The sequence below is a fragment of the Temnothorax nylanderi genome, unplaced genomic scaffold (genome assembly GCF_030848795.1).
Source record: "Temnothorax nylanderi isolate EJ_2023f unplaced genomic scaffold, tnyl_v1.0 TNYL_tig0053_pilon, whole genome shotgun sequence".
Taxonomy (NCBI): domain Eukaryota; kingdom Metazoa; phylum Arthropoda; class Insecta; order Hymenoptera; family Formicidae; genus Temnothorax; species Temnothorax nylanderi.
In genome coordinates this window covers 14419-36757 of record NW_027249115.1, presented here as the reverse complement: position 1 = coordinate 36757, position 22339 = coordinate 14419, and the positions used below count along the sequence as shown (strand labels likewise).

General features: G+C 39.2%; 3 protein-coding genes across 6 annotated transcripts; 1 reads left to right on the top strand and 2 right to left on the bottom strand.

The window, feature by feature from the left end:
• Positions 1-2571: 2571 nt before the first annotated feature.
• Positions 2572-8283, bottom strand: LOC139772730 (leucine-rich repeats and immunoglobulin-like domains protein 2). The gene is made up of 6 exons (XM_071706620.1): positions 7410-8283; positions 5864-6021; positions 4949-5159; positions 4399-4549; positions 3751-3899; positions 2572-3004 (listed from the first exon to the last, which is right to left on the bottom strand). Exons 1-6 carry the CDS (start codon positions 7495-7497, stop codon positions 2904-2906), a joined length of 858 nt encoding a protein of 285 aa, XP_071562721.1. The 5' UTR covers positions 7498-8283; the 3' UTR covers positions 2572-2903.
• A 126-nt stretch (positions 8284-8409) lies between these two features.
• Positions 8410-12648, bottom strand: Mocs1 (Molybdenum cofactor synthesis 1). 4 transcript variants are annotated; one of them, XM_071706613.1, is made up of 7 exons: positions 12519-12648; positions 12107-12203; positions 11893-12010; positions 11454-11621; positions 11127-11353; positions 10580-11039; positions 8410-10127 (listed from the first exon to the last, which is right to left on the bottom strand). In XM_071706613.1, the coding sequence occupies exons 2-7, from the start codon at positions 12185-12187 to the stop codon at positions 9532-9534; spliced, it is 1650 nt and encodes a 549-aa protein (XP_071562714.1). In that variant the 5' UTR covers positions 12188-12203; positions 12519-12648; the 3' UTR covers positions 8410-9531. The 4 variants fall into 4 exon arrangements, with proteins under 4 accessions (XP_071562714.1, XP_071562713.1, XP_071562715.1 ...); XM_071706612.1 differs by having other exon boundaries at positions 12107-12328; positions 12519-12638; XM_071706614.1 differs by having other exon boundaries at positions 12107-12176; positions 12519-12634.
• Positions 12649-12835: 187 nt separating this feature from the next.
• On the top strand, positions 12836-17338 carry LOC139772725 (nuclear exosome regulator NRDE2). Its single transcript, XM_071706610.1, has 10 exons — positions 12836-13140; positions 13274-13911; positions 14020-14383; positions 14474-14620; positions 14890-15158; positions 15306-15634; positions 15711-16251; positions 16349-16498; positions 16606-16781; positions 16867-17338. The coding sequence occupies exons 1-10, from the start codon at positions 13080-13082 to the stop codon at positions 17117-17119; spliced, it is 2928 nt and encodes a 975-aa protein (XP_071562711.1). The 5' UTR covers positions 12836-13079; the 3' UTR covers positions 17120-17338.
• The last annotated feature ends 5001 nt before the right edge of the window (positions 17339-22339 follow it).

Below are 22339 nucleotides of genomic sequence, written 5' to 3'. Positions count from 1 at the left end.
AATTCTTAGACTGCTCAACCCCGAAACTTTTCTCTTTCGCTCCCCCGCGTATTTGACATCCGCGGATAATGCCGCTGTCCCCCGGAAATCCGATAAGAATCAGTGCGCGTTGCGGAGAGAGATGTGACGTTTACTTCCCTCGGAATGTTGGATCGATCGTTAATTCGGCTCACGAAACGAATCAATGTTTTAGAAGCAAACTGTCTAACGCGATTTGGGAGCTCGCTGTTCATGGCGTTTTCATTCAGACACTTGCCAGGTAGGTAGGTACTCGTCAGCCGATTTGAAATCGATATTTTCTCGGCGAGAAGATTGAATCCGACGTAATCCTCCTCCTCGCAGCTGTTCAGTTCGAGGCGTTAAGTATTTTTGTAGCTAAGCTTCGCGCGCTCACAATGCTAATCTCTCTCGCACAGATCTTTAAAACGATCCATTGTGCCAGTTTTGGAAAACCACTCGGAGACTATTATGTGCGCGGAGCCTAGATTCTGTGAATCGGACGCGAAAAGAACACGCCATGAATTTTCTTTTCCGTTTCTTTATAAACGTGTCTTGCGCCCCATCCCACTCGATCCTCATTCTTTTATATTGTATACGGCCCCGCGGACACGCCACATACGTCCTCTCGCTTATAAGGCATCGACCACAGGCGAAACTCCTCAATAAAGGCTGCATTTGCGTGTATAGTGCATTCCTCGAATAATTCAACTTGTCTCGCATACGCTTTATACGGTTCACGTACCTACTCGGGAAGCCGGATCGCGAGCGCGACCAGCGCCAAACAACATTGTTATTGATTAAACTTCGACGCGGACTACCGAAGGAGTTTCTCTATTCCTCCTTCGCGGAAAGTAGTTATTTACCTTTTCGATACGCGTGTTTATTGCGTCATGCTTGCTCTCGATGTTCAAAGATCCAAAGCGCGTGCCGCGTAATAAGTATCGGCACGTGATGCAAAATGCGATACGACAGAACGGTATCGCAACACCAAAAGAATTACGCGAGGCTCGCGGCGATGGGTTTACGCGGCTTTTGCGGAACCACCGACGTGCCGGGATTTTCCGCGGGAATATCCATGAAAATTGCTTTGCGCTCAAAAGCTTCACGCGATTACGGCGTAAACTCGTTCATTAGGGTGATACTCGCGCGGGCGATAGCTCGAGCGCGTTCAAAAATTCAATCATCCGACCTAACTCGCGCGATCTCACGTAACTCTCTCGCCGAGATAGAACTCGCTCTCGCGTCGACGTTCCCTGCCTGTCGTAGCAAGAGACGAAAATTTGCAAACGAAGTTTGCCAAACTCGCGAGAGAAGCCTCTCACCAATCCGAACATTTTATTTAGAATGTTTTTCATATCTTCCTAAAACGTATTTATTTTTTCCACATTGTATTTGGCCATAAATTTGTTATACGTGTTATACGAAATAAATTTTTAGTATTTTTATACTATATTTGATATAGTTTATAAAATACAGTAAAAGACCAAACCACATGCATTAAAGTATTACGAATATTCCAAATTCGGCATTAATCGAATGCAAACTTTTCTGTTCCCATTTGCATCACCGCAGATAACGCCTCGTCATTTAATATCCGCTATCATAGCGGTGCTTTTTCAATTAATTTTCCTTTATTTTTTAATTTGGTGCAGGAAGCATATGTTAACAAGTCTGGATGATAATTTACGTTCTGTAGAGCTTATGAATCTTGCCGAGCTCTTTTCGCCAGAAAAATATCGCGAGCGTGCGGGGAGTAAGGGACCACGGACGGCGATAGAGCGAGTGGTAAAGATCGACGTTATGTCCGCCATGAATTTGCATCGGACCCGGACGGCGACTATGCTTCGCGGCGGGACGTCTAACTGATGCTTCCCGCGCGCGATTTGCATAAAATGAGACCGGACAGGATCCGGCAGGTCCCGTGGGGGGGTTCGCACCAGGAGAGCTTTCCCGGTGCCCGGACCACGGTTCCCGGAAAGAGCCCGGCGTTCCATTATCGCCGGGGCAGGGTGCAGGGTAGCGGCGATTCCGGGATTCTCCGTTACGCCGTCGAGTAAGAAGGACAACGCGTTAACCCTTTGACCCGGCGCGGGCGGCGAACGGCGCGGCGCGGCGCGGCGCCGCGAATGCGCGTCACGCGCGTGCTTTTACGGATTATGCTTTTCCGATTCCTGCACTTAACGCTAGGATGCCCGTTGGCACGGTTTTATATTGGGTCGTTAGGTCTTGCGAGATACTCCGCCACGGTTTACACTTTAAGCCCGGTATACAATTGTACCTCGTCGCGGCGTTTCTAAACATATGATTACGTGAATTATGTAATTGTCTCTTTCAATTTTATTATACTACGATGACGAAGGAATAATCGACGAGCTTGGCTGAAAGTACGTTAAGTAAAAGGCATTTCAGGATCAAGTTTCTAATTTATTATTAAATTTAAGAAATTTTATATTTATTATTGACTCCCTCTTGACTTACTTGGCACATCTTACTTTGACATTATAGAAGAACTCTCGGTAGCAAATGATCATCAGCAGGGGATGGTGATGGTGATTTACATAAGCAGACAAATTGTGTAACTCCAAAAGATTTATTACATTACATACACGTTACATCCGTACTGACATCTGTAGGGGCAGGGATATTTGAGCGATCATTATTAGAGTCCAAGGAGTCCGAGCCGATTAAAATCCGTCAAACAAATAATTCTGAATTAGCGTTACCTAACGTCGATCGTGCGAAAACGTCCATAAGAGAGAAAAAGAAAAACAATTGGGCAGTACTGCAAAATCATACGCCGGACACACGGTGTCATCGATCCCTCTCCATCGGAGCGGGCATCCGTGCGGACGCCTCAGGGAGCGAATTCGGGAGGAATTCGCAAGAGATTGGCGGCGTGTCGCTCACCGGAACATCGTATCGACGAGGAAAATCAGGACGAGCAGGACGAGTCTCCTATTTACATCGCCGGTGCCGCCGTGTTGCATCGCAGCGGGATGCTCGCCTGGAAAAGAGAATTACATCGGACGACTAAGGTGTCGCTTTTGTGTCGCTTCCCCGGATCTTTACGCGTCCCGATCTCGCCAATCCTTCTCGGGTGCTCGCTAACGAACATTAAATTTATTAACGGGGCCCGTCGCAAAGTAGTAGCAGTAGTAGGAGAAAACGAGTATTGCGCGCGAAGGGATCCTCGAGGATTTAAGGATCGTCGACCGTTGACGTTGTCCCGAGAAAGACAGACGAGAAAAATTGTTTGCAAATGGGTCGGTCATGTCTCTCGTTACCAAATATCAAAATTATCGTCGGATAATTTGTTAGTTAATTATATGTACTATTTATTGTCACAACGAGCGAGCCAATCTATTATTATTTAATATCACATTATTGAAAATTGTGCCTTGCCTCATCGCAACATTAAACATTTGTTGCAAAGATGATATGTGGACTGCATTATTTATATTTATACCAATAACAAACATATTAACATAATGGATAGAAAGAGAGAGAGAAAGAGAGAAAGCACGGGAAATCTAGGAGCAGATTGCGAGTGCAAATTAAAACAAATGTATGTCCTTATCAGCGAAGCGCGCTCGGGGAGTAATTTCGCAATGTAGTACATTACGCTTCTCCCTCGCTTGCTCGATCGCGAAGCGGAGAATTTCGAGATGAGCCATCGCAATCCCCTCGTTGCAATCCCCCCCGTCGCAACCTCCCCTTCGCTGCCGATATTGCCACCGGTATTTTGCTCACCGTTTAGCACGTGCACCATGACGCTCGCCGGGGTGACTTTGCTCGAAGCGCATGTATAATTACCGCTATCGTTAAGTTGAGCACGCGTTATTAGGAGCTTGCTGGTGGTACCACGCTTACCCTTCTCCGTTTCCAGCGATACGCCACCCCTGTCGAACGTAACACGTAAGAGCGTTACTCTCGAGAACTGACTTGCGAAAGTTTCCGCCAAAATCCACATTGCGTGCATATGTGTGTGTGTGTGTTTGTGTTTTGTGTGTGTGTGCGCGCGCGTGGTTTGCTTTGCGTTTATCTCAGCGACTAACGTGAAATCGCGTCATCCCGTTTCGCCAATCCAGCGTCAATCCAATTTCCCGCTCGACCGCGTTAAAATTCAATCGCGATATCCACATCGGTGCGACAGCGATTCTTGAAGAGCAAGAATAGGATAGAATCATCCGCGCGCACTGTTGAAAACCGATAATTTTTCGACGCCGCAGCAGCAGCTTTGCGTGTACGCGCGCGGAAGCGATTTCGAAGCCGGCGGGAGATTACACCGATTAGACTCGATTGTTCGTTCCACCGCGATATTAGTGCCGTTCGAGCGACGATTTCCATCAGCTAATTGTGTATCTCACAGAGGTATATAATCGCCGACCGCTTGCGTACCTTGGACCGTCGAAATCGATCACCGCACCAGCGTGGTACCAGGTCACGTTGCTCGGAGGCAGATCCTGCAGCTCTATGATGCAGGTCAGACTGATTGTGCTACCCTTCCTGATGTACAACTCCTGGGAACCCGTGATCCTCGCCTGTATGTCTGATAGAAACAGCAATAACGACGAGAAGAGGAGAAGAGTGAAATATCGAAGCAGAGCGCGTCGTTCGCGATTGGCTTTATTACACTCGAGAAACGACGCGCAAGATCCTATTGCTATCCGCGTCGGATTCTACCTTGGAAAATGGATTCTACTTCATTTCGAAAAGCTCAGCAAATCATCGTTGTCGTCGTCGTCGTCGTCGTCATTGTGACGCGAGAGACGAAACGTGATCGCCGTAGGACGGTCAGAAAGGGAGAAGAAGGGGAGGAAGTTAAAACAATTGGTTCCTGCCGGCCGCGAAAGACGCCCGGGGAGATCTTTAAGCGCGATTTATGGAGCTCGCGGAGGCGCGCGCGCGCACACACGCCTCGCCCCTCGCAAGTCGCAGGGAAACTCACCCAAAACCTTCAGTGCCACGGCTCTATATATCTTCGGTTCTGTATTAACCTGACACTCGTAAATGCCGGCGTCCCGCGGTTGCACGTAATCTATTCGCAGATTCCAGTCGTCGGTCTCCGGATTGCCGACTACCGTAAATCTCGCGTCGCTCGTGTAAGTCACCGACATGGACGTCAGGATGTGTAGGTCCCTTTTTCGGATCCAAGACACCTGGGTCACACATACACGCGCGAGGTGCCACGAATGAGGCATAGGTAATTGCAGTTTGCCCTCAACCCCTTCGCTGCTGCTGCTGCTACTGCTGCTATTGCTGATTCAACCCATCCGCGCGCGCGCTCGTTCCTCACCTCGCATTATAATGAAGTTTTCGATCTTGTCGAGACCCGAGAGAATTTAGAGATACAAAGACGTAATTAACAAGTCCGAAGAGGAACATTTGCATTCCATTTCAAACATTTTGAAACGCTAGAAAAATGGAGGATTCTAAACTCGGGAAAATCGAGGACCCGGCCCCGGAGGAGAACCCGGACGTTCCTCCTTTTATGGCTGCATAGTTGTCGTAACGGGGATTCATTTTTAAAGGAGCCGCCCGGAGCGATAAGAATATCGATTTTGACTTTTTGGCACTGGTTCATGAATACGAAAACGCTGATGCTTTCACTTTTTTTTTCAGACCTCTCCACCTTTTTATCCGCAAAAAAATTACGACGAATTATGATGATATCGTCGTGCAAAGAACCCCCGTTTTTTAAACTCTATCGAATCTAAATGAACACTAATGAACACGCTACGCTTGACTTGCCAGCAGCGAAAGGGTTGCGCGAGCACATTAAGTTATCGCAGACACGCGAGCTACTTTTGAGATCGATGAGATCAAGCAGGACTCGGGTAGGGGGATGTTCAGTGAGACTCACAGTTCTGTTTCCTAGGTTTTTAACACGGCATAACAGGACGGCGGCCTGCCCTATAGCCACCGTTAATTTTTGCGGCGTGTCTTTGAAAAAATAGGTTTTCCTTGGACCACGCTGCGACTTCTCCCCTTTGCCCGTGTCGTCGTTGAGATGAAAGAGCGCTGAAATAAACATAAACTACGTGTTGACAATCTATTAACATCCTATTATTCCCCTCGGTGACGTTCTTTCCGTTCTTTCGTCGGAAAGAATTACAGACCACGGTTTAAAAAATAACCCCGAAGACTCCGATAAAAAATACCTGAGTGTTTTCAATACGGAATACTTATGCACGAACTGTTTATTTTACACACACTTGGACCCGTATATGATAATCATTTTTAAAAAAGTACGGTTAAGATGATTATTGTATATATATATTATATGTTACATTATATTAAATAATTAAATTAAGATCAGACTTTACGCACGTCTTCAATTTGGTTTGCCTTTTTTTACAATGTATTTCAAAATTTGGATATCTTTATCTAACGAAAAATAGTATGAACATATTTTTAATTACGATTTTATGTTGGTATGTATGATAATAAGACTGTCAGGAATAATTTCGAATATTAAAACAAAACAATTATTTAATAAACTTGACGCCAAATTAATAATTTCGTTTAATAAGTGTTTAATAAATTCACAACATATTATGCTATTCTGGTAACAAAGCGTTAAAATTATGTCAGAGACGACAGGAATAACAAAAATACGCTTAAATAAATGCCATAATTTTTGCTCTTTCATGGCTTTAGATATCAACTTATAAGAAAGTTGTTAATTATTCTCTATTTTCCAGGTACTACTTTTTCCGCTAAAGAACGTAAATCGCTTTGTTAATTAATTTCTCTTCCAGCTTCAAAAAAGACATATGTATTACTGTTGAGAATAAAAGTATACTGGATTTTATAATTCTCGAAAGTATGATTCTCGGTTAACGCTAATTATGATTAATTAACTCTCTATTTTCATAAGTACTGCAGAATATTAATTAACATGGGAAAAATCAATAAAATTACACAAAATTTTACAATTAGCGAATTCCAACTCGTCAAAACTTTTTTCCGGGTATAATTGATTTAAAAAATTAATCTAAAAAAGTTTCTTTTGTCATACATAATTCACAAAGTCGGCGTATGAAATATTTAACTTTGAGGAATCGAATTTTTATTGAATTTAGATCAAGTCTCATCTCCGACTTTTACGAACGACACACCGAAATATTTCGTTCTTTGATGCGCTACAAACGGCGCATTTCGAACTCGCGCTTTCGATTTTATCCTCCTCGCCCGACAGCGAGATGAATTCGATAATAAAAATGATTTACGCCACTCTCTCGTGTGCCGGGACTGCCGGGGCTTCGCGCGGCCGAAATTACTTCGGGCGATCCAACTGAAATTACGTGGCGCGGCGCACAGCCGCGGATACAAAAGAGTTTTCCGGGACCGGAAAAGGGTTCTCTGGAGGTGGGGGCGCGGGCGGAGAGGATGCACGGGACATTTACCGATGCCGCGTTCGCTGTGAAGTGATTCCGCGTGTAACAGGTATCCGATTCCCAGGAGCAGCAGGGCCATGCCGTGAAATGGGGCCATCGTTCACTTCGCGCACATCTCTCGATCTAATTGACGCGCCGCTCCGCGCCCGATCTAATTAAGCGACCTGCCCACCACCGTCCGATCCAAGCGATCGCTCTCTATTCGCGGCCCTTCGTCAAACACCCGCGGGATCACGCCGATCGTTGGCATAATGCCCCGTCGTCACTGCGGCCTGTTTCGGCGTGCCAGTGTGTCCTCGTTTTTCACGTTACCGCGAACCGAGAACGTTCCCGCTGTTCTCGCGGTACCAAAAAATCGTTCCGAGCATAATCAGCCGGTTTTTCGCGCTTTTTACTACAATTATTAATTATTGAAAATTATAATTGTTAAAAATTACATCGGACAAGATCGTTCAACGAACTTCGAAGGTTTTACTTAATTCGACAACGATCGCTAACGCGACACGCTCGTTCTTTCGATCTCTCCACGCGACTCAACCGCGATCGCACGGAGCGTCGAAGCGGTCGGGGGCGGTGCGACACGGTTGCGGGCCGAGCACTGAATTTCGCTTCTCGCGGAGGATGGGAAAAAGCTCGGAAATCCTGGCACGGTGGCGCCGTGCCCGTTCCATCGGGGGCACGTGCGATTGCGCCGAAAGGTCCTCTCGGCATCGGATGCGATCTCCCTTAACCGGCGAGACGTATTTATCCCGGCGACCGCGTCGCGACTCCCGCGACAACGCGGCCGTACGTTATCGCGATTTACCGGAACGATCGACGTACATACACACCGATCTCTCACCCCGTAGCATGCGGGAGCTCCCATCCGACCTATCTCTTCTATCCGCTCGCAAAGCGCTCGCGGATAAAGCGATTTACGGCGTATTCGCTATTTTTCTAAGGCAACCTCTTCCTGCGCATAAATAAGAAAATAAAGGAACGGACGCATATACACAAGAAAGCTCCTGTCTCTTGTATATTAAACAATATATTGCGATAAAATCTTTCAACAACGTAACAATATTCTTAAAAAATACAATATGACAGAATCATTTGTGACCCGTAATATAGGGTAACTCTTGGCAAGATCTGTTTACGTATTACCGCCCTCTTTTTATTTTCTTCAACGGGTGCTTTCATCCTCGCGATAATATTAAATGCTTATTAAAAGGCACAAGCCGGAAGGTACAACAATGTAAGCATTGTTGTATTATTTCCTGTTATTGCACTCTGCTTTTAATTTCCCTTCTGAGAGAAATTTCACGACAAAGCGTACGAATTCTTTACATGTTTTACCAATATTTCGTACATGATCGTAGTAAAATTTTTTCCTTTTCGTTTAAACAAATGCATACAAATGCATATTCGTTTAAACTTACACGCATTTTCTATTCACGTATATCTCTGCCTAGCAGATTAGTACACAAACATTAACACACCCTTAATGACCTAATTCATAACTTCTGATCTAATTATCATTATATTAATCGTTTTTCTCAGATTTTTCCACTTACATTTAAGATCTTGCGTTATTTACGAAGGTCTCTTTAACTTATAAAAAAATTGGGAAGAGATTATTGAATGTCCCGTTGAAGCATTGGAATGGTCATGGTTTTCATTGTTATGCGTAATCCAATAATAGCTTATCTTTACACTAAGTACGCGTATATATGTATATAAGTACAAAAATATGTAGACGAGACTGGACATACAGCCATTTCGAATTAAAATTGATAATTATGCGGGATTTAGTAATGTTTTTATCACTGATATTTTATATATACATATATGTATACACACACATGTGTGTATAAAAGTATTTTATATATTATATATGTGCGTAAAATATAATTGCCCCCCTCTTACCATGTAAAATATGTATAAAATCTTGTACGTATAATAGACATTCTAAATAATCTAAACACATTCTAAACATATCAACAAGCTCACAAACTTCTTTTCTTTAAACATATTTGAGGCTTTTGGAATCTTGTACTCTATTCTGTATTATTTAATAATTTAATTATAACCACGGCAGAATGAATCTTTATCCTGTCGATGATTCGTGTAATCGACAGGGTAAAGATATCGTCTACGCTTTATCTATCACAAAATCACCCTTCGTACCGCCCGTTTTCGACACCAATTCTATACCGTAAATTTGCATTGTGCCAGGATTGGCCGCGTACTTGCACATATCATAGATCGTGAGAGCCGCTATACTTACAGCGGTTAAAGCTTCCATTTCGACGCCGGTCTTGCCGGTACATCTGACCTCCGATGTGATTTCGACTTCGTGCGATTCCTCGTTCAATTTTAAACGTACGTTTACATAAGACAAAGAGAGCGGATGACACAGGGGTATGAGGTCAGAGGTACGTTTCGCTGCCATAATACCGGCCAATTGGGCCACCGATAACACATCACCCTTCTTTACATTGTTTTCCGCGATCAGATTACTGATAATAGGACCTATCTTCACGAATCCCTTTGCTGTTGCTACACGTTTACTGTCGTTTTTCCACCCAACATCCACCATACTTGCTTTACCAGTTTCATCTATGTGCGATAATGACGAATACATTCTAATACTTGCATTACTTTTAAAATACTTTGGAATATATGAGAAATTGTACTGTATCGACATGATGTTACTCATTTTGCAAGGAAGTTTCTTCTTACGATTTGCTGCAACGTAAATACGTTGTAAAATTAGTTATAAAAAGTATTAATGCTATATTAACATAAGAATTTGAAAATTTGTAATAATGTCTGTTGCGCGTTTCGACAAAGCCGAACGTATTTTAATACAGTTGGTTAATTATCATAACGATCAATTAACCTCCAATCAGAATCATTGGCCTATTTTCCATCTGAGTAAGATTGAACATCCCTGAAACACACGTGTGATAGCAGAGAATATATCTTGATCGGTTTGTCGATACTGCTACAGTTGTAAAATAAACGGAGATAACAGAAAACAAAATCTCGAAAGAGAGAAGAAAACAAAAATCAAGAATAAAATCTTCAAATTATTAAAAATATTTTTACCAAGGTTTTTTAATAAAAAAGTCAAGTCTTATTATGAAATATCGCGCATTCTTTCCACCTTAATTGATATATATGTACATATAGCATACCTGCGTGTTGCTTCTTTTTTCGCGATACTGCTCCTCTTATCAAATCCTTAAGCGCATCTTCCGAAGCTCCATTTCGTAAGGCGTCTCGAAGTGAGACTTCGCCTTTTCCTTCAAACAGGCATACCTTCAAATTCCCGTCCGCCGTTATTCTTAAGCGATTACACGAATCGCAGAAATGTTCACTCATGGATGTGATAAACCCGACCTGCCCCACGAATCCTGGCACGTGATAGGCCTTGGACGTGTCGTTGGGCTGATTTGGCAGAGCTCGGAAATCAGGATATTTCTCTCGGATTATTGTCTTCATCTCGTCGAAGGGAACCATCTTATTTTCCTTCCATTCGTTTCCTTGAAACGGCATGTACTCTATGAAACGTACATCGATAGGCCGGTCTCTCGTGAAATTGATAAAATCAATTATTTCATCGTCGTTGCGTCCTCGCATTATCACGCAGTTGACCTAATCAGCCAAATAAAAAAAATAGTTACATAAGGCATCGCTGTGCACAATTTATATTTACAATTTATGTAATTTTTACAAAATTACCTTCACGGGATTATAACCAAGCTGAACAGCAAGATCTATGGAAGCCACAACTCTTGCCCAGCCCTTCCTGCGAGTAAACAACTCAAAACGCTCCTCTTTGAAAGTGTCTAACGATATGTTGAGCGCATCCAATCCCGCTCGTTGAAGAGCTGGCAATTGACGTGTCAAAGTCAACCCATTAGTTGTGATCGCAACCTGCTCCAGATCTCTCAGTTGCTTCAGTTGTCCTAAAACGCAAAATCATACACGAACAGATTTTGAAAACTGAAACAACTTTGCAATGTTAAGTTAATTAATCACAGTTTACTATTGAGAAATAGACTTTACCGACGATGTCAATGATGTCCTTACGAACTGTGGGCTCGCCGCCGGTCAAACGTATTTTCCGCACACCTTCTTTGACAAAAAGATCGGCTATTTGTATTATCTCCTCCGTTTTTAGAATACCTTCTTTCTTGGTCAATTTGACGCCTTCCGCAGGCATGCAATATGTACCTGCAACGATAAAAAAAACATGACATTTCATGTCGCAATAGGCCTAAGTCTAGTATATAAACTTTGACCAACGTTCACCATTGTGTAAACGCAATTAAATTAAAGATCAATATTTTCATAATTATAAACGCTTCAGTTATTCATTTCAAAACAAATGTATCCCTTCGATATGTTTATTCTGCGTTTCAGTTTCAAATATTTCTATCGAATGGTCAAATTCAAGCAAGAGAACTCTCGTGCAACACTTTGTACGAGTTTGAGGAAGACTCACAGCGAAGGTTGCAACGCTCCGTAAGGGAAATCCTGAGATACGTGTGCTTACGTCCAAACGTGTCCGTGAGTATCCCCTGCTGCTCATCGTCCCGTAACTTGGCTCTGAGCCGCTGCAACTGTAATAAACGGAGGCAGGTTCGTTAAATCGCCTCGACAACGCCTGATGCACAAAACATCAAATATACCACATCGACAGATGCGACGACGCTTACCCGAGACGGCGCCTCCGCGACTGCAGCAGCCTCCGTCGACGCACCACGAAGTTGCCTGACGAGATTGCACCTCCGAAACATTTGTGCGATCAATAGACTGCGGGGACAATGTAGAAAGAAACGGGGAGAGAAAAGAAAATGGTAACGTTACGTTAACCACTGGTCGACGTTACGTTTTTCGTCACGAGTTTGCACTTCCTTTCTTACACATTGTTATGTGTCCTCGGAATGAAAGAGACAATTACATAATCGGTTAATTAAATTATCGGCCGTCTGTGAAGATGCTTTTGTATCCTTATCTAGGTGCACTGTCATTCGACTTTATCTGAGCGAACGCTACGTCTGGACACGTCGAACGCAGTCGAATCGTGCGCTCCAAACAACTCGAGATTCTCGGTCATTCTTTGCTCACCTTTTTCCACATTTGCGTCAATCACGCGCTATCGTCTATCACCTGTCAGTCATCAGGCACGCATACACGTTGCGATCATCTGCGATCATCATCATCTTGCTGCATCATGCTCGTGATGCTCGCATCTACGATCTGTCACGTGATTGCGTACGAACAGCTGTTCGAAATGGAGTTCCTCGAGCAAGAGTTAGGACACCGCATAGTCAATTTTTGATTAATCCGTCATATATGATAAAAAAAAAACGTATTGTAAATAAAAGAGGACCGCCGATCGGAATCGGCGGGACGGCGGGGGTGGTGGAGGGCCTCTAAACCAGATGTAGCACGGACGCGCACCAAAATGATGTTTTATCGGCAGTATCGGAAAATGAACATGGCTACGTAGTACCAATATCGAAAATGGATGTCGCGTCCATTTATCGACCTTGTTGTTGGTCTCAGGCTTCTCTCTGCCTTTATTTTTATATAAGAAAGAGGTTAGATTAGAAAGAAGAAAATATAGAAGAAAAACTTGATACTTCACGTCGCAAAAAAAGAAAGAAGAGAAGTAAAAGAATAAGAATGTCTCTCTTTCCCGCTTATTCGAACGATAAAACTGAATCAGCAAATTGCGGCGATATAGGTAATTATTTCAGAATTCGACCAATGTTTACATTGTGAAGTCAATTAAGTCGAAGACAAATATTGTAGTAATTTGTTGGTTTCTGCTTCGAGATTAATATATCTGATATTCGTGTTGTATGATTTAATTTCAGATAATATTTCCTCCAAGTGGTTATCAAATTCAAGTTTCCAAACGCAAGTCCCTAAAAGGGAGCCTCCTGATCCGTACTCCTCGTCGGATGAGTCTTTACATGAATCTTCGCATAATGCGGAAAAACAAGTAATACCTGAAACAATCCCTCGGGATACAAAGGTACATGCAAGACAGAAAGCTGACAAAGAGCAAAAAGTGGAAAAGAAAAGACGTACACATGACAGTAAACGATATAAGCCAGAGTATGAGCTGGATGTCAAGAATATATACTTTGAAGATAGGCGTAGAGATAAGGGGAACAATAACATAAATACATTTTGCCCCAGAGCGAGGCCATATTACGATGTTAGTGAAAAATCTCTCGGTTACGTTAAGCGCAAACAAGCAAAGAAAGATCCATTTCACAGATATTACGTCAAAAATATTGATTCTGTAGAAACAGCGAAGAAGAAGGATACAGTTATCAAGAAGACAAATGAGAAAGAGACTTCGATGAGACAAGACGACGAAGCAAGTGTATCTTCTTGGTGCAAGAACTTGGAAGAGGAACAAAAATCCAAAACTCGAGAATATAATGAACAACTAACAGAAAACCCGCATAATATTGAACTTTGGCTGCAATACATCAACTTTCAGGTATTTAATAGAATATTTCTTGTACATTTTGATTATTAATAACATTGTCATTTTTAAATGTATGTTATACCAAGTTAAACTAATAATAATTCAATATAAATGTTACAGGATACTCTGGCCTATTATCAAAGACACCAATTAGCTAAAGATGTGCATCAATCTACAGTATTGAAAAAGTTATCTATTGTTGAAAAAGCACTTGAGAAAAATGCAGATTCTAAGGAATTATTAAAATTAAAGCTACGTTTTATGACGGAATTAACACCATCTGATGAATTATCGAATCAATTGGAAGTATTAGTTAATAAAGATTCAGGAAATATTATATTATGGCAGCATTTTATCATGGTCACTCAAGGTTCAGTGGCGATGTGTACTGTACCAAGAGTGTTGGATTTGTATTCAAAGTGTTTCTGCGTTCTGAGACAGCGCGCCAGAACAAATCCTTCTGTCTATGATACACAGTTGCTGCGTAAGTAGGTGTCTCACTGATACTTTTATTTTATTACATATTTTTTTCATATCTAATTAATTTTTTATGTACCTATTATGTTTTATCTAGATATGCTGTATCAATGTTTAACTTTCCTAAGGCATACAGGATTATGGGAACAAATGTGGGAAACAATACGTTTAAATCTGAATTTGAACCTGAATTTGAACAGAACTAGTTTATCCTTTCGAGGATCTATAGATGAAAAAAAATTAAGTAAGTACATAAATTGTAAGTTACAGTAAAAGGCTTCTATTAAGCACGGATTATTCAAATTGCAGATGAAACAAGTGTTTCGAGTTATTTACTTATGCCAAATCATTACATAATAAATTAATGGTAATTATTCAGGAGGTAAATGTAATGAAAAATGCTGTACATATTACGTATATAATATCTAATTAATTTTCCTAAAAGCTTAATAGGAGTCTTGTGATACTACTGAATATACTATTATTGATAATAACAATAATAATAATTTCCAGTTGGAATGGAAGAAATGATATTAATGTCGCGACTACCACTAAATCAACTATGGCAAAGGACAGAGTCACTGAGAGAGAATTGTCATTGGATTAGCGTTAGTAGAGACGAATTGGAATTGGTTGGAGATTCTAGAAGATTTATTTTGCCAGAAGACGTAGCGGATTTTGTACAGCCAATTCTTTCTCGTAATTCAAACTTTCAAATGGCCATTTATTCTCTTTTGTGCCTAAAAGTACCACTTCTACCTTGTCGAGACTGCTACATGAAAGTAAGTGAAATTATCTCATTCAAAAACTATAAATGTATCGCTTTATAATTACTTGCAAAGTATAGAATTACAAGAAATTATAAAACATTGAGATTATAAAATTGTGCAAATAGAAATCACGAAAAAGAATATTTTATATTTTTATAGGAATTATCATTGGAAAACTTTCATTGGGGAATAGAATCTTTAGAAGTGCTGCTTCCATTCATGTACCCTATGGTAGGTGAAATGGCTGGTCATGACCAAAGGAAGGAATTATTGAAGGATGTTCTCGAAGGACGTTTAACGTCAGGTCCTCAATATCTCAAGTTCCATCCGGCGCAGGAACCATACTTAGATTTTGTACGCAAGATATTTCATACAATCGCGGAAAGTCTGTCTTCGCTGCAACGGACAAGTATATATGTCTGGTGGTTGCGATTAGAAAGACTATTGGTTTCTCTCAGCAAAGACGAACCTTTAAAGCATGATAACAAGTAAGATCCATGTTTACTATTAAGATTTAATAGTTTTTATTTCACATGCGAGATTAATCAAGTTTTTTCATTACAGAGGAAAGAAATTAAGGGCAACATTGAAGGAATTCTTGAAAAAGAATGAAAATAGAAATAACTTGTATTTCTATAAGGAATATGCCCTAATAGAATTGGAGATGGGCAGATTCAGCAACTGCATGAACATTCTTGAGACTGCCATTCAGTCTCAAGGGACATGTCCATCTGCGATTACTGATATGTGTGAAAGGGCAGCGCTTTTTAACGTATATAGAACGTTTATCGAAACATTGCTTGATATTAGAACATATAACGAGTCGCACAGACAATGGATACTAAAAGTCTTTGGTCAAATGGTATCTAGCAAAAACGAAAATCAAGAATCACTGATTGAAGAGTATTTACATTCATGTGTACAAGATTTTCTGCAAGTCCCTCCTAATGAGAAGGAAAAGGATACCTTTTTTCTGTCGAACTTAGAATGCGATGCGATTGTATGCTATGCATATTTCCTATATATTAAAGATGACGATATTCAAACTGTTATCAACATATTGAAGAGTTGTATTGATCATTCCAAAGATTATCCTAACTTGCAGGTACCAATTTAATATTCTATGAACGACTAAAAATTGTTACTAATAGGTAAATGTAAATTAAAAGAATTATGTGCAAACAATTTTAAAATTGTTATAGGAAATGTTGTACGAAAGTCAAATTGCAATCCTGCAATTGCATCATGAACGGACTCAGAGTATGCAGACTGTGTTAAAAGGAACTCTAAGCAAAACTTTAAATAGATATCCGAATAACTTTTATGCTTTATCTGTATTTGCTGGCATAGAGGTAAAAAGCACTAATTAATTGCACCAATGCTATATAATTAAATTATAACAATTGCTATAGGATGTTCCTAAATTGATAATATAATTATAAAATGATTGTTATTTCAGAGTGAATTGCCGACCTGGAGATTCAATAGTAGAAGCACTGAAATTGAACTGTGGCGTGCTATAGCGATGTGCTTGGCACTTCGTAGACGTATTGGTCTTCTAATGAAACTTGATCATTCTGACGCAGTGAATGCCGCACTGAATAAGCTATTATCGTTTCATCTAACACTTTCCAGGTATAGAATGATTAAATTTTTATAAGATGCCAAATACTTAAATGCTACCATATTTATATGTTATATTACATAAAATTGTTTTCAGGATACCATCGACCCAATGTTGTCCATTGCTATGGAGACTGTATATGCTCCTTTTGCGCGAACATAATTTATGCGAGAAAAAAGGGGAAGAGATTTATCATGAGAGCGTCACACAGTGTCCATGGGCAAGAAGCATTTACATAGACGCAGCTGAAGTAGCGCCTCAACTTCTCACGCAAATTCAAGATGTGATACGCGAGAAAGAATTAAGAATGCACGTCACACCTGAGGAATTAGATATTCTTCGTGGATAATTTTGTAACATTCATAGAAGAAGATATAAAACTGTACGAAATGTTTCTTAATTTACGTTTTATTTTCTATTGTAATAAGTTATAGAAGTATATCTCTAAATATAAATTTATGTTACATGCAGATTAAAAATACTTGAGAATAGCAAGTGTAAATAAGCCATTTATTTATTTTGTAACGTATGTAAAATAAGAAATCTAGTAAAATATAATGCAATTTAATTCAGCCTCATATTATTAAAAATCAATTTATCTTGAATATATATTAAATGTATTAAATATGCGTTGTATATATTCATATTTCATATTAATTATTTGCTTACTACACTAAATACAAATATCACGTTAAAATTATACGTGATAGTGATAATACTAGCAATCAAAGACATTCATATCTGAAAGTCTTTGATTAGATCTCAGATCAGTGATATGGAGGGAAAATTGTGACAGTATTTTTCGGAACAAATTACAAACAAATTTCAAAGTTAAAGATCGTATTGGCTTGGAATCAAGGGTATCGTTTTCTTATTAAAGTAATCAGAAATAACATTCTGCCAGAATACCACTAAGATCACAGCCAGAGTCTGACTATAGAGTCAGGCGCATATATGGAATGCTATCATTGTCTCCTTTATAGCGATGTATAGCCGACAGATTCTTCTTAATTCCTATTAACATAATGTCCTTATATGGTCTTTCTTCTGCCGTCGTTATTCTTTCTGCCCTCTTCGATTCTTCGTGGATAAACTTTTCATAATTTCTCTACCGCAATTTCCATCTTCAATACATCTTTCACCTTGATCCTTATATTTTTATCATATTTACCTGGCCCTTTCTTCCTCCCTTCCTTAATCTTCCTTCGACAAATTTTTCTTTCTTCTTATGGTCCATTCTTTTCCTCAGTCTTCGGTCATTATTCGTTGCGTTATTTCTTCTATCGCGATTCCTCTCTGAAAGGTTTTTCTTGAATTTGTTTTTAACCACGTCTTTCTACGATTCTTCTTCTTCCGTCGTTATTCTTTTTGCCATTCTCGATTCTTCCTGGACAAACTGTTCCTAATTTCTCCATCGTAATTTCCATCTTAATGCTTCTTTCATCTTGGTCCTCCGTTTATTTTTTTTACATTGCCGTTTCTTTCCTTAATTCTTTAATCTTCCATCAACAAACTTCTATTTCTTCTTACTCCATTTTTCTTCAGACTTCGTTCTTTTATCGTTGCGTTATTTCCTTTATCGCGATACTTTGCCGACAGGTTCCTCTTAATTCCTTTTCATGTCTTTCTACGATCTTTCTTCTTCTGGTGTTATTCTTTCTGTTTTATTCAATTTTTCCTCGACAAACTTTTTATAATTTCTTCACAATGTCGATGCTCCTTTCACCTTGCTGTTTCGTTTATTTTTTTTTTTTTTTTACAAGGCCCCGTTTCTTCTTTTCCTCTTCGACTCTTTTTTAACAAATCTGTCTTTATTCTTGCTCTTTCTTTGATTTTCGTTTTTCTATCATTGCTTTATCTTCTATATTGTGCGACATCTCGCTGAAAAATGTCTCTTAATTCCTTTTCACAAATTTATTTTACGATACTTCTTCCATCATTGATTTTCTCATCTTCTTGATGCGACAAATTTTTTATAATGATTCCACCGCATTTTTACTTTCGATGTAATTAGTTTCTTCGTCTTTTTCTTCTTATATCGCTGTTTATGTTTTTCCTCTTCAATCCTTCTTCGATAACTTTCTCTTTCTTTTTGCTGCATCACTTGTTCATCTGATCTTCGTTCTTTTATCTTTATTTGCATCGCGTTGTCTTCTTTGTCACGGTGTATTGTCGAGAGATTCTTGTTGATTTTCTTTAACAATATTGTTCTAGAATTCTCTTTCCTTTCCTTTATTCTTTCTGCCCATTTTAATCCCTTATCAACAATTCTTCAAAATTTTTCTTCCCCAATGTCCATCGTCGGTGCTGCATGATTTTTCTTGATGTTACTAGTACCTCGTTTGTATGTTCCATCCTTATCTCTGTCATTGTTCTTTCTTTTTATTTCGATTCTTCGTCAACAAAATCTTCATAATTCTTCTGACCTAATTTCCATAGTCGATGCCATTAATTACTCGGCTTAACTTGCTTTTTATCCTTTTCTAGTTTTAAGAACTATATATAGAAAAAGATAAAAAGTATATTAAACCGAGATTAAAGTTCGAGATAAAATCCGCATTGGTAGAAATAGACATTATAGAAATAAATTTAAATTCCTTAAAATTATAAAGTATATTAATTTCTTTTCGTCATCGAATCACCCCTCCCGCATTTCTATACCTATCCATATCCCTACCTACCCGATTTTTATCTAGTTTTTACCCATTCCTACCTACCTACATGAATAATATTCCTACCTACCCGTGTCTTTGTCTGGTATACCTATATATAGTTACGATCGCGATTACTCGAAATTATAAGAAAAGTGCGCGCAAATTTGGTTTTAAATCGGAACCGTTTAGGAGTTTTATGGGGAATTTATTTTAATTTAATTTACGCGGGGAATTAATTCGGATTTAATTGAGATTTAATATGTTAATTCATCACTCACCAACCCTGATTCGCAACAGCGGAATTATAACTGCCACGTAGCTACGTTGAATCTGTAACATACAAATATAAAATTCATATTAAAATAGTGTTCAAAAAACCCAATGTTTTAAAATATAATTCCTATGCGCATCGAACTTTTTATTATTCAATTAGATATAAATTTAAATAATTAAACATTTCACGAAAAAGATCTTTACAAGGATGAATTTCTACAATATATTAAATTACTTCTTTCCTTCCAATTATTATTTCTAAATCACGGGGAAATAAAACGACTCAAGAATAAACAGGAAAAAAAATTATTTTTATATACAAAAGAAAAAAATAATATATACCCCAAAGTTGTTCCGCTGGCGCCCGATACCTTTCCCAGGTCTCCTCCTCCTCTCAGGCTGTCCTCTCGGGTTGTCAGCTCCTTCGATGTCCAACATAACTCCACCGGCACTCTCGCGTAAACGCGGATAACAATAATCGCGCGATAATTAAATCATTACTCCCGAAAACGTGAAATAACACCTGATTTTGTCAGTGGAAAAATCGTCCGCGATAACCACGTTATCTCGACGCGTTCAGAGCCGGACAGCTGACTCGATTTGCCCGAATAAGGACTTAGCCCCGCGTGGTCGGTATGAAGTGTTCGACAGAGAGAAGAGAGATCCTCGAAAAGTAGAAAGCGAACTCTCTACAATGAGGATCATCTCCCCTCGCCACCGACACGTCTGGTTGCGACCCCTCCACGCACAGTGAAGTCAAATAATCTGGGCAGTTCTTATTGATACGATCCAGGCCATCCCCGTTCAAGGACCACGCACGAGACAGCCGTCACGTCTGAGAACGTGGAAATTGGCGCAGTTATATGCTAATTATTAAAATCGCTCGACGGAATTTTAGATAATCCGACGACTTCAAACGGCACTCCCGAAAATGCGACGATTTTAATTGTCATATTAAAAACTGCAACGATTTCGAGCGGCACTCCCGAAAATGCGACGCGACGAACTGTTTATACAATCGGCAGCGACTGGGTTTAATTTCCCTGCCATGTTCTTCGGAAAAGCGGAATAGCCTGTAAAAGGTAAGATTACGCGTACGTTTAGGTCGGTACACTAGGTTGAGATAGATACACGGAAAGAAATTAGCTATCGTAGCAAATTTTTGTTACTATTGCTAAAAATATAGCTCTCGCAGCAAAAAAATGTTAGTTGTTCATATTTTACGACAAGATTTGCTACGATAACTAATTTCTTTCCGTGTATCTATCTCAACTATCTATCATTTTAAAAATATAAAGCTTTTCTACAGATTTCTTTTTCACAAAAAAAATTATATACAATACAGGATATTTATATATGCAAAATAAAAATAAAGAATTGTCTTTAGATAGAAAATAAATTATTAAATGAGTTAGGCATGTGTTTCCTTTAATCTCTTCCCCAAATATTCGTCCGAGATTATAAGTATTTTATAAATTAGTGCAATCAAGCCACATATATATCTATAAATATTTTTTCGAATATGTGTATATAAAATAGAAGTATCATCTTATAAAAACAAGAAATATGTATTTCAGTATAACGTTAAATATGTATTGAATTTCAGTAAAGTATATCGTATGCAAATTAAATTAATTAATAAATGCACAATAAATATAATAATAAAGAAGCGTCCAGAATTAAACTTATCCTAATATGTTGTAACTGACCCATTTTAAGGCAACGGATGTATAGAATGCTATATACTTATGTGTAAGATCTTTATATTGTTGACAAATTTCATACGTTTATCCAGATATATAATATGTATATTTAATAAGTTACCATACATCCGTTACCTCAATAAATATATTAATTCATCACTCACCGACACCGATGCGCAATAGCGGAATTATATCTGCCACGTAGCTACGTTGATTCTGTAACATATAAATATAAAATTTATATTAAAATGGTGTTTAAAAAACTCAATGTTTTAAAACATAATTTCTATGGCATCAAACCTTTTATTTATCATTCAATTAGATATTTATTTAAATAATTATTTTCCTAAAATAATCTTTACAATAATGAGCTTTTATAAAACTTCAAATTACCACTTTCTTACTAATTATTATTTCTAAATTATTGTGAAATAAAGCGATTCAAAAATAAACAGGAAAAAAGTTGCTTTTACACAAATAAATAATATTTACCGCATGTTGTTCCGCCGGCGCCTGATGCCTCTTCCAGGCCTCCACCTCCTCTCAGGCTGCTCGGGATGTCACTCGTGTTCCCTCGATGCGAAGATGATGCTCCTTCCCGCGCGGATATTTTCTGTAACATAAAAATAATCGAATCGATTAAATACGTGTCACGCGCATCGAACATCTTATTCGTTATTCAGATTAATATTATATTTTAAATTACTTCTTCGAAAAAGGTTTCTACGTTAGAATCAACTTGAATCAAATTTTTCAAAATATTTCTTTTTATTAATTTAAATTCCGAAACACGGTTTAATGTAGCAACTGAATAAGCACAAACGAAAAGAGAGATTCTATAATATCTTTAGAAAAAATAAAAAGTAACATTTACCAGAAGTGTTGGTACGCCGATGCCCGATGCCTATCCTAGGCCTCCTCCTCCTCTCAGGCTGCTCG

Coding starts and splice junctions, on each gene's coding strand:
- LOC139772730 (XM_071706620.1), bottom strand. CDS start 7,497: ATGGCCCCATTTCACGGCATGGCCCTGCTGCTCCTGGGAATCGGATAC. Junction 6,022..7,409: donor TCACAGCGAACGCGGCATCG/GTAAATGTCCCG, acceptor TGTTTATTTCAG/CGCTCTTTCATCTCAACGAC. Junction 4,550..4,948: donor CGTGGCACTGAAGGTTTTGG/GTGAGTTTCCCT, acceptor TGTTTCTATCAG/ACATACAGGCGAGGATCACG.
- Mocs1 (XM_071706613.1), bottom strand. CDS start 12,187: ATGTTTCGGAGGTGCAATCTCGTCAGGCAACTTCGTGGTGCGTCGACG. Junction 11,622..11,892: donor GGAGCGTTGCAACCTTCGCT/GTGAGTCTTCCT, acceptor TTATCGTTGCAG/GTACATATTGCATGCCTGCG. Junction 11,354..11,453: donor GGACATCATTGACATCGTCG/GTAAAGTCTATT, acceptor TTTGCGTTTTAG/GACAACTGAAGCAACTGAGA.
- LOC139772725 (XM_071706610.1), top strand. CDS start 13,080: ATGTCTCTCTTTCCCGCTTATTCGAACGATAAAACTGAATCAGCAAAT. Junction 16,252..16,348: donor AAGATTATCCTAACTTGCAG/GTACCAATTTAA, acceptor AAATTGTTATAG/GAAATGTTGTACGAAAGTCA. Junction 16,782..16,866: donor TTTCATCTAACACTTTCCAG/GTATAGAATGAT, acceptor AATTGTTTTCAG/GATACCATCGACCCAATGTT.